The 17,535-nt window shown below is 38.3% G+C and overlaps 1 protein-coding gene across 1 annotated transcript in view; it reads right to left on the bottom strand.

Moving 5' to 3' along the window:
- The window catches only part of frem2b (FRAS1 related extracellular matrix 2b), a 42,643-nt gene that overhangs the window by 18,616 nt on the left and 6,492 nt on the right, over positions 1–17,535 (bottom strand). Inside the window, exon 2 of the mRNA XM_057350575.1 lies at positions 14,891–14,980. Coding sequence (XP_057206558.1) covers positions 14,891–14,980 — 90 coding nt within the window. The remainder of the gene's footprint in view (positions 1–14,890; positions 14,981–17,535) is intronic.

Below are 17,535 nucleotides of genomic sequence, written 5' to 3'. Positions count from 1 at the left end.
GCGAGCAGTAAATTCAGTGAAGCTTGAACAGGCTGGAAGAGGCGGTCAGTGTGCGTGTCATTGATTTACAGGACGAAGGTCACACTCGCAGCCAGGACAGATTGACTTTCATCCTCTGGGAACGGCTGAAGCCGCTGATGGCTCTTTCGCAGTCTGAAGCATGCGCTAAATCCCCTTTGGTTCCTTGTGAAACTCAAGGTTAAGAGGACGGATTCTAAAAGTGCAACAGCCGTCGACAGATGAATAGATGAATGTTAAAGACATGCAGTGTTAAACAAGTTGCACGGACTAATAACGAATAATTCATTCAATGACAGAAGGAACCTTTTACGGGTACCAATCATTTTTGTCCATTAGTTTTATTCCTTGAGCTATTCAGTCCAATTGCGATCATTACTCATGTTAATGAGTGCAGGCGTCAGTCAAAACAGTGCAAAATACTAGAAATACTGTACTAGAAATTTCTCTGATACATGATCAATCGCTACATTGTTTTCCTCACTCGTGTAAGTCACTTTGGATAAAACTGTGTGTTGTTGCATGAATGCATTTTAATAAATTATACTTGTTTCATTCTGTAATGCATCTATAAATCAATTTCAAGTGTGATGTTGAAGAAAAGTCAAGTCTTTAAAGATTAAGTTAAGACGACTTCATTCAACAAAACTCAACAAAACTCTTTAAATCTTCTTCTGCAAAGGACTTTAAATTAGTTAGTAGTCAAAATTCACATTGTTTGAAAAATCTGACTGTTCGTACTTTGTTGCAGAACAAAACGACGTATAAAGTATTGCTATCCACACACCATATTTTTCCTCATAAATTGAGAAAACACCATGTAAAAATCCATAGCAAATTGCAGAGGGAACCCACGGCTCCAGGTTTTACAACTACAAACTGAACACCCCTACAACATGACATAGCTGGAAGATAGAAATTAGTAATGAATCGAGGCGAGATTTAGAATGCGTGCCAGGACATGGCTCACGGCTTCAGGAAGTTGCTCATAACCACTCGAGGGACCGAGACACTTTATATCTTTCATGTCTCTCTCTGCTGCTTCCAAAATTCCTCCTAGTCATTACAAAGCCCTAAAACTTGCGTTATCTGGAGGGGGGGTTGGCAAAGGGGTCTCGCAGGAGAAGATGCTCAACAGAACCGTCTGCTCAACTCATCCTCCGCTGAGATTCATGCAGCTGTCCTCCAAGGCACAATGCCAGAAAAAAACTGAGCACTCCAAAGTGCACATTACTAAGTTTACAGTGTGGTGCAAAAGTCTTCGCATTTTTTTTTACTTTTTTAAATTAAAATTTATACGATCAGCACAACATGTTTAAGCCAAAGATGAATTAAACAGTACAATGTCATGCTGCCCCTATTATTTAATGACTTCGCAAATTTGTCCAAATTCTGATGTTTCATGTGTCTTGAAGAATCTTGCATGCTCTAATAGATGTAAAGAAATATTAATATTAGAGATGTACCGATACTAAATGTCTTCACTAATGCCGATTATTCAGAGTAATATCAGCCGATGCCGATTCTGAAGATTAAATGAATATTTCTTAACTTTCTGAATGTCATTCGTTTATATAATAACTATTAATATTGAACATCAAGCTGGTGTTGTTTCTTAAGATTTTCTATATACAGGGCACAAATTCATTGCATTTTCCTGTCCTCTTTTGATTGACAGAATGTATCAGCCCTGATCATCGGCTGTTTTTAAAATATTGGCCGATAGCAGATAGTGTGAAAATTGCTTTTATTGACCGATTCTGATTATTGGCCGATATATCGATGCATCTCGAATTAATATTTATATTTCTCACATTTAATTAATGACTAATATATAAAGTAGGCCTATATTTGTTCATATTCATTTACACATTTAAATGAAAAACAAATCTAGTAGTTGAGTGTACTGTTTATGTGCATGAGAAACCATATGCAAATGTTTGCTGTGTGAGTAAATTCTTTTTTTGCATCTTGTGACGCTGTCAAAAATTCTGCTGTCCGATTCCAACACTCATCACATTTCACATATACAGCGTAGGCTACCGGGCAGCACCACACAATAGACAAGATCTCGTTTCTCTCCAAACCCTCAAGCATTGAAGACCATTCTGACAGACCTGTACACTCAGGCATAGGTGGGCTATTACTTTCAGCTCATGTCAGTAATAAGTAAGGTGTGCGAAAAGGAAGGAAGAAAGATGAGAGGGGAGAGAGAGGTTGGGAGGTGGGAGAAGGAGGGCTTGTCAGACTCGAGTCACGACACCCAGGCCCTGCGGGAAGGGACTGCCGGGATGCAGTTTGGCCTTGACTGTCAACAGCTCCTCAAAGACAGAAGCAGGAAGGAGGCGTTGAGAAGCGAAGGCCAGAGGAACATTATAATGCCTCATGTATGGAGTGATAGCACCAGGCTTACAGACGCGGAGTGACAGACATTCACTCCGTCTGCAAAAAGAACAGCAAGCTAGGTCTTTTGTTAGCAGGATACTACATTTGAAAACCATGTCTGAGGCCCACACAAATTGTTGAGAGTATGACAGAGTAATTGGCGTTATGAAGAACATTCCTGCATACTGTGAAAGTGCCAAGGTGCCAAAACTGTCACTCACTTGGTTTAGATATGTTCTTCAGTCTGTCATTTTTATACAGTTGATTGTAGTATAAAAAATAGTTCATACGTACAATTTCCACAAAGTTCTTTAAATCAACATAAAGATTTCACATTTATATAAACGCTTAAAAGTCCAGTGTTTGAAATTTAGCGGCATCTAGCGGTGAGGTTGCAAATTACAACCAATGGCTCACTCTAACCCCTCCCTCCTCCCTTTCGAAGCACTACGGTGAATGACACAGAACAAAAATGTTGCTTCTTTGCCAAAGGATATAACGTATTCACAAAACGTAGAGCAGTATGTCCGTTCAGGGCTACTGTAGAAACAACATGGCAAATTTCATACAAGAGGACCCGCGGTGTATGTAAATAGAAATAGCTCATTCTAAGGTAATAAGAACATAACGCTTCATAATGTAAGGTCTTTATACACCTCTGAAGACACTTATATTGCATTTCTGTCAAAAGATCCTCCAAAAATGACACATTGGACCTTAAAAGGGATAGTACATAAAATTCTGTCCTCATTTATTTACCCTCATTTTGTTGAAAGCCTGTATGACTTTCTTTCTTCTGTGGAGCAAAAAAAAAGGATATTTTGAGAAATGTCTCAGTGATTTAGTGTCCAGTCAATGGAGGCCAATGGTCTTTTGGAATGACAAAAGTAAATAATTAAAGACTTTTCATTTTTGGATGAACTGTCCCTTTAAGTCATTATTTCTCCATTTTTAATATTTCTTTTGTCTTAATGTTATTTAAAAATATAAATGAATTTCCCAACGTGCAAATATTTCACACAGTCAAATTATAAGTCAAAAATTGAATTCATCAATATGTGACCCTGTCTGTGAAAATCCATCTACAGTCATATTTATAATTTACTTTTGTGATAATATAAAGAACATTCTGTGAAAATATAACCTTGATATCTTTAATATTGACTGAGTAAGGCCATGTCAAAGATTGAAATGACAGTGAAATTAAAGGGTCATATGACACGGCTAAAAGGAATATTATGGTTTGTTTTAGATGTAACTCAATGTGTAAACACGATTTAAGGTTGATAAACGCTGTATTTTCCACACACCGTGCATGTTTGTATCTCCTCTTTGCTCCGCCTCTCTGAAACACACAGATTTTTAACAAAGCTCATGGCTCTGAAAAGCGAGGTGTGCTGTGATTGGCCAGTTCACCAGTGCGTAGTGATTGGTGGAATACTGCAAGCGTGTGAGGGAAATGTAACACCTCTGACCATATTTGGAACATCAGGTTCCTCTTCAACTGTACTGACAGGTACGCCCACCTTACTTGCGTATACATTTGGGCGGTCTCAGTCAAATCAGACCACCAACTGACGTAGATTTGTGGGGGTGTGGTTACACGAGGCGTTTCAGGCAGGTCTGGGTGAGCATTCGCTTTTACATAGAATGACTCTTTTGTTCCCACACTTTCATTTCTGCAATTTCTAATACATGCATGGCCAACTTATAACACACCAAAGACACAGAAAAACACGTATATGACCCGCCATATGCTTGACATATGACCCCTTCAATGTTTGAAATAAAATTTTGATACTATTATTCTTATGATTAGATTTTGAGACTTTAGCTTGGTTTTCACAGGCCGGGTAACAAATGACAAAAACAGTTTCAAATAGTTTTACAAGTAGCAGTCACACCGCAGGACATGTCAAAAGATATCTAAAGTCACCTACACATGCGGATCGCCTCAAATTGTAAATATTCAGCACAACAGGTTTTGAGATGCAGGAGGTACTGGCATGGAAAAACTGACCCACTTTAATAGCTGGTCTTCAGTAAACTCTGATCGAATGGAATGTGCAGCCTGGTAAAAACTCGTCTTGGAACTCTCCACCGCAGGAGCAACATCCTGAGGGAGTGAATGACGACACGCACAGTGATCTGACGGGGCAAGCCCGGAGAATGTGTCTCAGGCATGTGAACCTGTGTAGAGACCCCGAAAAACACAATAGTGGTGATATGATGAGGGTTAGACCCAAACACAGGACCACTCAAAGAGAATCTACTTACAGTACTATAGATCAACTTTACACATTTTATTATTTTGAAGGTGATTTACAATACACTGAGCACAGGACGAGACCTGTCAGAGAGCATCTTGGGATCAAGTGTCTTTCTGAAGGGTGTAGTGATAAAGCAAAACTGGGTAGCTTAGTAACACCCCAGTTGTGCTGTAAACCTAAAAAAGTTGTCTTAGCAGCAGAAGATTAATGTGCAAAAGCATGTCTTTGTTAATGACATGTGTAATGCGATTCAAAGGCACAACTGGGGACTTTCAATCGCTTGGTTCTTGGTTGTGTTTCATTTACTGTAAGTATCAACTCAGTCTCAGATGCTTCTCTTGCTTAGGAGAAATACAAATAGAAACAAATAAGCATTTTTTAAATACATTAACTGGATCGAACTATACAATTATTGTAGATTGTATCGGTAAAATAAACTGGAATTTGACTTCATATCGAAATCTTCAATAATATTGACTTTTGATCAGACTTGGCAAATCTGAGCTCAGTTTGTTACATTGTTGAGATTTCATTGGAGAATCTTAGATAGACATTTGCAAGTTCTAATATTTAAATAAATACTGTGAAATTTATTTTGTACACATCAACCAAAGATGTAAAAAAAGTATGATATATGCTTCATAATGTAGTGAAGTAACAACAACAATTTGCAGTGGCAAAACGTGAAAGTCCTAAACACAGACAGATACAGAGAAGCAGTCTACATTGATAAAATCACTGCCCTGTGTATTAAGCTTTCAAATCAGTGTCTGTAGAAATAATCTGTTTCCAAACCTCTTGAGATGACGTGCTCATATCGTACATGTCTACAACCCCCAGTGTTGCTGTGTTTAATTCATGAATGGACAAGACACAAGTGCTAAGTGGCATTGAAATGTTCTCATGACCTACTAAGCCCAAGCGATGCTGATGAGAAACATACAATAACTCCCACTCAAACAAGCTCAAGTGTGAAGAGGAGGATGGGGAGGAACTCATAATTGTTCAGAAACTCTTTTATCTTTAAACTATGAGACAATATGTCTCTATGAAGGTATATAAAAATCAAACCGCTCCCTACTCTCCTTCTGAAACATCAACCCCGGCAAAAACAATAATGACACCTTTGTGGGCAGCAGCTGTTAGATGTACAAGATATATAATCCAGGCCCAGATGGTTTATGTGAATCTGTGTCAAAATCACTACCTACATGACCCAATGTTTTATTGCCGCTGCATTGGGGAATGCGCCGGAGAGCATGTTTGCTTCTATCGCTCAAAATAGGTTGCGGCGAAACCCACACCGTAACATTTATGATCCCGTTCAACCTGTAATTATGAAAGCTTTTAAGCAACTTCGCTCTAATCCCTAAAGGATGTGAATTAGGGTCTGCTAAGGGTCCAATTCCATGAAGCTAAACGTGGTATTTTTATTAATAATGGAATGTGCACAGAAGAGAGAGCGGAAAAAATGCTGATCAATGCACATCCGCTATGAAGATAGAAGGATAAAGCCCTCAAGAGACTCTCTGACCTGCCTAGTGCATGTGTGAGCTTGTTGTCTTCGCACCACCTCATGGCATGTGCTGAAACATAATATCCCTGCTAACCTGAGATTAGAGTGAGGTGGCGTTTCAGCCATGAGATGGAAAAAGACCCTCCGCCGTCGCTGAACAATACAAAATATGCACTTTTGTGACTGACTTTTGTGAGTAAGGTGCAATATACTTATTGACAAGGAGCAATAATATTTAAAACAATTACGTTAGTGGGGTGTTCCACGATTCATTGCGATTAATCACATCCAGAATAAAAGTTTGAGTTATGTCTGTGCATTGTGTAAATTAATTTTGCATTAATAAACACATACACATACTGTACATGTAAAAATGAATAAATGTTTATATGCCGTATAATTTAAACTATATATTAATATTAGGGCTGCACGATAAATGGCAATTCCCATTCAAATCGTGATTAAATCGATGTGGCTATCGCGATTGTGAAATTGCAATTATGTTTTATTGCGCAGCTTGTTCGCTTAAAACGTGCATTTAAAAAAGCAACACCCGTCAAACATCATCATCATAAATATACTTTATTATCGTGAAAATACCTGAGGAGGCTTGAAAAACAGTGATAGAAAGATGCCAGATGCAGATAGGAAGACGGCATTTCCTGGCAAATTTCACTGACAAACTGCACATAAAACATCGCAGCCAACCACCACAACGCGTGCGGTTTCTTTTCGATTAATTGTGCAGCCCTAATTAATATTAATATATATATATACACATGTATGTGTACGTGCGTGTGTTTATAAATACAAAATAAATATGCAGAGTGCACAGACATATATTATTTAAACAAACTTTTATTCTGGATGCGATTTATCATGATTAATCGTTGAACAGCACTAATGCTGTGATCACACCAAACGCGGTTCCTCGCTCTTTATTACTCGCTGGAAAAGTTATTTTCGCGTGAGTGACGTGAACAGACAAATACATTATTTTCAAATTGCGCGGAAGACGCAATTGCCGCGAATGCATCGCCTGCCACGGGTTCGCGTCTATTCACGTCTTTGCATTGACTTTGTATGTAATTACTCGCGCAAATCACTTAATTGGCGTTTGGTGTGAACACAGCATGAATCACAATGACTAAAAATTCAACTCAGGATTGCTGGAGGTGAATAAGAAAGATACAAATGTTTGTGCAAAAATGCAACTGTTAAGTGATTCTGGCTCAGCATATTTTGTGGCTACTGGAATAAACCCAAACTTGGGCTTTTAATAGAACGAATGGTTTCAAATCTTTTTCATTCAGTTTAAGCAGCCCGCATGCAAAGCTGTTGCTGTTTCATAGTCAAACCAAAGCCTCCTTGACTTGTGTTTTGATCAAATATCATGCTATGAAAAAAGAATTATAATTCAGATTTAAATGAGCTCACTTCTAGAATTTGCAAGAGAAAAAACATTCCAGATATCTAGACAGCAGCTGGCTCTAACTTGCAAAATCCATGCAAGATCTTTTAATCAAATAAACATGAAATAGCACAACTATATTAACACTATGCACAATACAAGTCCCCCTGGAGCCAATGGACACAGAGACAAACAAGAGGGAAGGAGAGACACCTGAAAACAAAGAGCAAGGTGCAGGCAGGAATCTGTCAGTAGGACGTCTTCTGCATTGACTGACTGAGTGGATTAGAGGTTGGAGGCAAACTGCTCCTCTAAAGCTCCACAAACAAGCCACAGGCAGTGCCAGGACTTGTGTGTGTTCAGATAAGCCCAATTTACTGAAGAAAAGGAGAAGAAACAGAGGGAAAAACCAGGGGGAGGAGTTAAGTTGGCGACACAGAACGATTAACTTCAACAAACATGCCAAAGACTGGCCCCCGGATCCATCCACTAAACGAAAAACAGACAAAACGTCTTCATCCAAAGCTTGACCACTGGGGGACCTTTGAGTGGAAAGGTTATTGAGTTAGCGCTTGTTCAAACTAGTGAAAAGCACACTTTCAGTTATCACTAATCTCCATTCAGCAATCTGACAGGTTTTACAAATAGCTCACCAAAAGCAATTCACCGCGATGATTACGGCCAACGTCGACTCTTGTTTCTGACTTGATCCCTCTAGAATGCTAAATGCGTTTATTCAGACCAGTGTAAAAATGCAGTGAAAATTGTCCCACACAATAAAAAGAAACATTATGAGGTTTGAATGACATGATGGTGAGTAAATAATGAAAGAATTGTAAGTTTTGGGGTTAAATTATCTCTTTAGTCTCATGGGCTGTAGAAGAAAAACCTTCAAGCAATAGTTTTTTTTCTCTGACTGTTTTTATGACGTGACTTGACAGTACAAATGAGGACATATGGAGGTAACTGTCCTATTTTAGTCTGTATCTGGCAGCATGACATGTAACATACATCTGCTGCAACGTTGAGCAGAATTACAGGTCCGGTTCAAAGCGTTCAATGAAGAACCAACAATCATATTTATGTAAAGTGTGTCTCCAGTCATTTTTCTTGTATCATTTGCATTCAAGCGTGACCTGTTTGTAATTGCAGAAAAAATTAGTCATTTAGGTTTCAAAGTGGTTATGAAGGTCAAAATGAATCTGTTGTCAACACCCTTCGGCCCTCTCCAGATTCCATCTAGTGAAAGTAATTCATCAACATCACTTTATGAAAGGAGTTGAGATAGCTCTCCAAATGAAGGCTGTTAGTTGGCAGCAGATCCTTTGGAGGTCTCTCCTAAATAGAAATAGAAAAGCCCTTGGCTCAGATTCCCGCCGGGTAATAAAAATGGTCTCACAGAGGATTACGAAGTTTGCAAACTTTGACACAAAAAGCAGCGGGTGGTTACTCAAGGATCCAAAATTGTGGAAGGCTGGTTTTTGGATTATGTGTCAGATATAGATGTATTCTGTAGAGAAAATAAACAAGATAGTTGGAGAACTGGTAAAAAATAAACTAATATAATAATAATAACAATCTGATTATGATTCTGAAAGTGAGCCCTCAACCAAAACAGTCCAGAATACTGAATGTCCTCACAGTTCAAGCCGGGGATTAAAAGACACTCATGAATATTTGTGTATCCAAGAAGGGAGATTTCAACTTATTTAAACACAGTAATGCCTTATTGCTTTATCTTTCAACACAACTGACTTTATTCAGCTTAACCTTCAAAGACTTCATCTGCAGTGACAAGCAACCAAAAAAATCTGCTTAACTACCTGTTCAAATACAATAATCTCACAGTTCATAATGTCTGATATTATCACACCATGAAGGCTTAGACCAAACATCCCTTCATCTTCATTTATTTCTTTACTTATATTTTTCTTTCAGTATGCAGGGCGATTTTGGCTGCAGAAACATGACAGCGTACAGCTGTGCCTGAGCGCTCACAACCCAGCGCGGATGCCTGTTACACCGTCTCTAAAACAGCCGCAGGCGCTACCTAGGGAATTACTGTGGCTGCCACACCGGCTCTCATGCCTACAAATAACATCAGCGGCCTCTCCATCAATGATCCCATATTGGATTTTTCAAGTCTGTTTCATAAGCAGACTTTTCACAAATGAAATTCTCAGACTGACCCCAGGTCAGCAATTAGGCCGAGCGTGCATGGAATATCACAATGATTTAATTAAAAAGTTCAATGTGACTAGCAACAGCAGCCGCATGTAGGCGAGAAGACGTGACCAAACAAAATCAGGAGTTCTTAGCACGTCTTTGCTCCAGAAACCAGTTCACCTGGAAGGTGCCTTTTTTAAACATGCCGTGCACCTTTCCAGGAGGAGGAACAGAAGCACTCATCAGTAAACAAATACTAAGGCATACTTGCCCTGAATGAGGGTCTGGGGGCTTCTAGATCTTATCACATCCATTTCACAGGTGTTTCGTGAGGGTGAGGACACATTCTGTCTATTTATATTAGATAGCTACACAAAGCTAACACATTGAGACTAAGTTCTTTGCATTTGGAAATAGATTATTAACGTCACTGTTAAAAACTTTTTAAAGCTCCTTAAAGGGATAGTTCACCCAAAAAGGAACATTTTGTCATCTATTATTCACCCTTATGTCATTCGAAGCCTGTATATGACTCATTCAAAGCCTGTATATGACTCATTCAAAGCCTGTATATGACTCTTTTATTCTGTGGAACACAAAATAATATATTTTGAGATGGTTTAGTGTCCATACAATGGAGTCAATGGGACCCCAACGTTATTGGGGCACCGACATTCTTCAAAATATCTTCTTTTGTGTTACGTCATATACAGGGTGAATAAATGATGACAAAATGTTCATTTTTGGGTGAACTATATACCTTTAATCTAATGCACAGGTGGGCATATTTTTATTTAATTATTTGATTATTTGTAAAGCTTTACAGTAGGGGTGTAACGATTCGCTCGTTTTCTCGATGCATCGATTACAATTTCTGCCGATTCATGATTTTCGAATCGAGAATCCTTTCTTTTGGTCGATAATCGATCTAAAAACTACAAAATCGAATGAAAACATTAAATTTCTTCAGCGCATCTCTCATGACGCTGGCGTTATTGTTTACGTCATTACTCTCCGACTAGCGCTTGTTGAAGGCATGCACACGCGCAAAGTATTACGCATGCGGTAATACTGAATGAATTTAATTCAAACTTTTGATGTTGAAATCTTAACAGCTGATGAAACGCGTGCAACCGCTCTGAGACGCACACGGAGCAGTTGGGAAGAATAGTGACCGCACCCAGTGCATATTATGGTCAGAAAATACAAACGCGTTTACATATTTGGTTTATATTTGAGATACCTAGTGGTGCAGGCATGTGTGGTGTAATATATTTTAATAAACCGCACATTTGAGGTACAAAGACATGTGCATTAAGGGTTTAATACAACATCTCATGCTGAGTGATTTACTGCAGTCCCGTGGCGTATAGCGTCTGGGTAAGCAGGTGCATGTAGGCCCTGGATCCCATATTCACAGCTGTACGGTACTGTAGAAACACCGAGATGACTGATCTTAGATCTGGTCTATCAGCCTAACAGCGCTCGTCAATATCAATCTGGTGGCCAATCAAATGAAGGAAGGTGAGGATTACTGTCCAATTAAATGAAAGCAGGCGGGATTTGCTATTGACAGAAGCCGAGGTCAGTTTTAACTGTGAAAGAGTGCGTAAGTAGCTAAATGTTTCATGTTTGACAACTTTTACCATGGAAATGTTCACACGTCGCATTTAAAAACACGTGCAAAATACTGGCTGTGTTGCTTTCTTCCTTTTTCTGCCGTCACTATTTGACATGCTTGACAGTTTCAGTATCTAGTCCAGTGGTTCTCAAACTTTTTCGTTGTAAGGCCCCCTTTGTGTTAAGTGCATCGCTTTGCGGCCCCCCATATAAAGACGTATAATCTTAAACTTAGAATTTTAATTAAACCAAAAACATTCAGTAATACCATGATGGAACCTCAATTATTTTGGTTGGTGGTGTCATTTTTCTCATGTTTGATTGCATAAAATCTATGATAAATTTCTGTATTTCATAAAATGCCACAAAATCTGTGGCCCCCTGGATCCATCTTGGGGCCCCCCCAGGGGGCCACGGCCCCCAGTTTGAGAACCACTGATCTAGTCCAGTGTGTCCAGATTTTAGTGCATCATAAATAATCATAATGATCATAATGAGTGAAATGAACAGTTTGTCATTTGTCATTATTTATAGACATAACATTAAGGCTAATAAAGCCCTTTAAGTTACTTGAATTGTGTTGTTAAATGCCAATGCTGTAAGTGCATAAAATTTAACTAAAAATTGAATTTAATTGACTTTCATTGTGAATTGAATCGAACTGAAAATCTTTTTTTAATCGAATCGAAAACATGTTGAATCGAACTCGAATTGATTTGCTGTCTACCCAAAGATTCACACCCCTACTATACACTGTAAAAAAAAATCCCGTAAAAAAACAGATAAAGTACTGGCAGAAAATTACCAGTACATTTTCCTTTATTTTACGGACATTTCCATTAATGCTAAAATGCAAATGAATGCAGTGCAAAATGTAAAATACAGGTAAAACAACTGTAAAAATGAACACGGAAAATTCCTTCATATTAATACAGTATATTGTGCCCTATTTTTACGGCTTTTTTTTTAGAGTGTACAGTAATATTGTTGCGTGCATGCTAAACAGCTGTATTCCTCGAATGCACTGTAAGTCACTTTGTGTAAAAGTGTCGGCCATAATGTGTACATATAAATGTTATTTTAATCACAATTTACAGCACAAAACACAAACAAATGAGATGTGATGAAATTGTTCATTTAAATTCCAAAAAAAGAAAAAAATGAAAATTCTCATGTGATGCATGTACATGCACTGTTGGAAAAAATAAACTACTGTAAGTGTTTTATGAAATTTTATGTTCTGAATATCCACTGGGCCTACAGTGGCAGTGCCTGTTTTTGAAGAACCAACCACCCAATTACTCATCATCTGATGTTACAAAAAATGAAAAAGCTTCGTTTGAAAAACAAACAACAGCCACAAGACACAATGAGGGCATATTGATCCCCTTCTGAACTGAGAGTATGACAACATTCTGCACAATCCCATTGTATAAATGCCAAAATTCAGAAGGCACACTCACATGCCAATTTCTGAAAGACACAGACTCTTTGTAGTCAACTGACTCAGTGAATGAATAAGCTAATTAGCATGCACCTTGAACAACAGCAGAATGCCAAATCTATAAAAAACAACTCGGTCTTCTTCATCGAATGCTTTTACTATACAAAGAAAAAGATAAATACACCGAGTTCAATGAATATGATCGAACCAACCCATGTGACAAGCTTCTATTTAGTCGTCACCCAAGAATTAAGATCAATTACCACTCTGTTATTTGTAAACACATTTAAGTTTTTCACCAAGAGCTTTGCAAAGGGATGCGGTCTTTCACCAAATAATCCAACTGGGGGTAGAGAAGACTGAGAGTGGGAGGTGAGACAATTATTTTTTCCCTAAATATTCAAGACAAAAAGTGAAAGAAAGAAAGAAAGAAAGAAAGAAAGAAAGAAGGAGGGAAGGAAGGAAAGGAAAGGATGAATGGAAGGAAGGAAGGAAGGAAGGATGGATGGATGGATGGATGGATGGATGGATGGAAGGATGGATGGATGGATGGATGGATGGATGGAAGGAAGGAAGGAAGGAAGGAAGGAAGGAAGGAAGGAAGGAAGGAAGGAAGGAAGGAAGGAAGGAAGGAAGGAAGGAAGGAAGGAAGGAAGGAAGGAAGGAAGGAAGGAAGGAAGGAAGGAAGGAAGGAAGGAAGGAAGGAAGGAAGGAAGGAAGGAAGGAAGGAAGGAAGGAAGGAAGGAAGGAAGGAAGGAAAGAGGAAGGAAGGAAGGAAGGAAGGAAAGGAAGGAAGGAAGGAAAGGAAGAAGAAGGAAGGAAGGAAGGAAGGAAGGAAGGAAGGAAGGAAGGAAAGGAAAGGAAGGAAGGAAAGGAAGAGAACGGAAGGAAGGAAGGAAGGAAGGAAGGAAGGAAGGAAGGAAGGAAAGGAAGAGAACGGAAGGAAGGAAGGAAGAAAGAAGGAAGGAAGGAAGGAAGGAAGGAAGGAAGGAAGGAAGGAAGGAAGGAAGGAAGAAGAACGGAAGGAAGGAAGGAAAGAACGGAGAAGAGAAGGAAGAGGGGAGGAGAATACGGAAGGAAGGAAGGAAGGAAGGATGGAAGGAAGGAAGGAAGGAAGGAAGGATGGAAGGACGGATGGACGGACGGACGGACGGACAGAAGGAAGGAAGTTAGGAAGGAAGTTAGGAAGGAAGGAAGGTGTAATGTTTCCTTGTGATGTGGGGATAGTAGCTGAGTAGAGGAGCGGGATGTATTAGCGTCATTTGAGGAGTTTGCTTGGATTATTTTATGTTTGTGGGAAGTAGTGGAGAGGATGTTGGAGCGCGAATTGGACTCCGTAGTAATTGTGTTTAATGATCGCGCTTTTTATTGTAGGAAAGATCGTGATTTAAGAGAGAAAAGTACTTTAAAAAAAGAAGATATATGAGAAAGAAAGAAAGAAAGAAAGCTCTGCCAAAAACAAAAAGTCAAGATAATCTAAATCAGAAGTTCAAACAAAGCAGGTCTATTATTAAACTTACAGCATTATCAAATAAGTCTTACAAAGCTCGGTACTAACACATAATTCTCACCTTTTCATCAGACACATTATGATGGTTAAATATAGCTGAAAGATTTCACAAGTAATCTTCAAAGCGAAGCACACGTTTCTGACATACCAGCACTAATGTTACTTGGCATTGAAGCAATATTTTCCTAATAACGTATCCAGGGACTTCGACAGAACTGGCTAAGTGCAGATGGCAGTTTTATAATTGGAAAGTTTCCCTCAACCTATCAGTATCAGCTATTAAATATAGTTTTCAAATAAAATGATTAAAACCCAGTCGGAGCTGCACGAGAGTTTTCCACCTCAATATACCAGCGTGTCAATAAAACGACATCCCAGAAGAAAAAGCGTTCTCTGCCAAATCTAGTTATTATTATTGCACAGTCACACCCTCACAAACACTTGACGCAACTTGAAGACACATGAATAATGATGCACACGTTTGTAATCCAACCAGTCTTATTTTAAACCCCACGGGCACAAATCATAAATCGAGTTGAAAATATCCTACCGTTGTCTTCAATGGAAAAGTAGAAAATGTCGCTTGTGGCATTGTCTCCGTCTCGAAGCACGTAGCATATGTGCATGTCATCGATGTCAGCTGAAAGAGAAAACGTTCAAACAGATGAGTGTTTTATAAGTATACAGAATTATAGAAGCCAAGTTATACACAGTATACTGAATATAAGCTGTGTTAAAGGAACAGTTCACCCAAAAATGAACATTCTGTCTTTATTTACTCACCCTCAAGTTGTTCCGAATCTCATGAACACAGAGAAAGATATTTGGAAGAATGCTAGTAACCAAACAGTTCTTGAGCACCATTGACTACCATAGTAGGAAAAATTGCTTTATAAATTTCTTTGCTCTGTTGAACAAAAAGAAGATATTTTGAAGACTGTAGGAAAGCAAACAGTTCTGTCAACCGTTGTAAATTTTCCTACTACAGTAGTCAATGGTGGCCAAGAACTGTTTGGTTACAAGCATTCTTCCAAATATCTTTCTCTGTGTTCATCACAACAAGGAAATTGATCAAGATTTGGAACAGCTCGAGGGCGAGTAAATGATGACAGAATTTTCAGATGACAGAGTCAGCGGGGTTATCCTGTATGACTGACTAGCTGTATATTATCCCGCTTATTGTTTCTTGGATTTCTGAAATGCATGATCGTGATTGGTCATTCACAGGATTCTGTGGTCAAACACATTCTGTATGAACTTTTTGACAATGTTCCTCTCACATACTAAAATATTTTCAACACAAATCAATATGCTCATTTATTCAGAGTAAATAATTAAACCTGTAATAATTGCAAAGTAATAAGAGACAAGATATGTAGAAAAGCCATGACTGACTAATGACTGACCAATCAGAATCAAGTATCCCAAAGATCCTTTAAAATGCATCTATAATGTGCAAATACACAGATAAACTGTTCTCTGTGAATCAGATTGAAAACCTTTTTCAAATAAGGTCCTTTCACCCATCTGCCCATTTTAAACCGCTCTGCATTGTGTCTGAGGTTTATCTTCGTTTACAGCCATATGCATTCTGTGGCACCAGAGCCGTGCTCCATCAGCTCCTCTATGACTGTAAAGAGCCATCAAGAGCAGCAGGGTTCCCCTTTAGCACCCATTCATGCTTCTCTTTATCCTCCTCTCATACGCGTCGCTTTAAGAGCATGTGGTATTTCTAAGAGGGTCTTATGTCTACAGCCCAGCCTATCTTCAATATTTGATGTCAAAACACTTGTCTTCAAAGCGGCCGGCTCATAAAAATGTAAACCCATCATTTTCAAATGCCCACAAGGGCTCAGCAACTTTATTTACTGTCAGTAGCCCACACCAACACCCCCAACCGAATTAAATTCCCTTGAAATATTCAAAGAGAATGTTTAAATATGAGGTTTTTCAGAGAGGGGAAACACAGTGGCATATTGAGCACGTCTCAAGCTAGTTTGGACATTTACTAAGGTTTTTACAACATTACTAAGCTTTTATGCATATAACATATAAGAACTCAATTTAGCCTCATACCAACTGTATGATTTATTGTCTTATTTCAAACCAAAAACATGTTGAGACAAATGCATGTGTGCATGTTTCCAACTCTTAGAAGTGCTGCAAGTCATTTCAACAGTTTATGTTCACATTGCCAAAATAGATAAGTGTAGGCCTACCGTCCAATGAAAGGATTTACGATATAAACATTTCTCATCAAATTCTTCCAATACTGAATTATCTGAGCTATACAGTACATTCATTTTACAGCTCTGACTGCATACCAACAATTTTCTCATTCGTTTCTGATTCATTACCCCAAAGCAAGTTTGGGTATTATAGGTGTTGCTTCGTTAAAAAATAGCTTAGAGCACTTTTAGCATTTGAGAATCAAGCTCACAGCCTTATTTAGTCAATTAAACAGGCCTACAATCTATTCAGGATCATGTTTATGTTAATACAATATTCTCACAGTATTTATGTAAATGCAGATTTCTCACACATAATGCTGACACGTCTGTGCATCACTTTAACGGATGAATTTAAACATGCAATGTTAGAAGATCATGTTTATGGTAATGCATTATTCACACAGTATTTGCTAAAGGGATAGTTCTCCCAAAAATAAAAATTCTGTCATCGTTTACTCACCCTCTTGTCATTTCAAACCTGTATGAGTTTCTTTCTTCTGCAGAACACAAAAAAAGATATTTTGAAGTAGGGACACCACTTTTTCCTTTCACGAATTCTGAGTATCGGCCGATACTGATAACGATCCGATACTACCGCTGTTTTTTCTTGATCAGATGTAGAATTACATATCTTTTATTGCCAGAGGTGGATCGTACTTACACATTTAAGTTTTTTTACTTTCCAGTACATTTTTGATTAGTGTTTTTTACTTTAGAAAATCTTTACTTCACTACATTATAAAGCATATATCATACTTTTTAATCCACGACATTTCATATATGAATGTTGTTTTTTTTACATTTTAAATACATTAAAATCTACCACTACTGAAGCATTTTTACTTTCAAAAGTAGAAAGGTGCTGGGTTTTTTAGGTACTTAAGTACTGTATTAAATGTAAAAAACATATTTATGAACTGTACTGGGGTAAAAGTAGGCCTATATGTGCTTTATAATGTAGTGA

The sequence above is a fragment of the Triplophysa rosa genome, linkage group LG14 (genome assembly GCF_024868665.1).
Source record: "Triplophysa rosa linkage group LG14, Trosa_1v2, whole genome shotgun sequence".
NCBI classification, from domain to species: domain Eukaryota; kingdom Metazoa; phylum Chordata; class Actinopteri; order Cypriniformes; family Nemacheilidae; genus Triplophysa; species Triplophysa rosa.
Note: the sequence above shows the minus strand (reverse complement) of the source record. Positions and strands in the feature narration are given on the sequence as shown.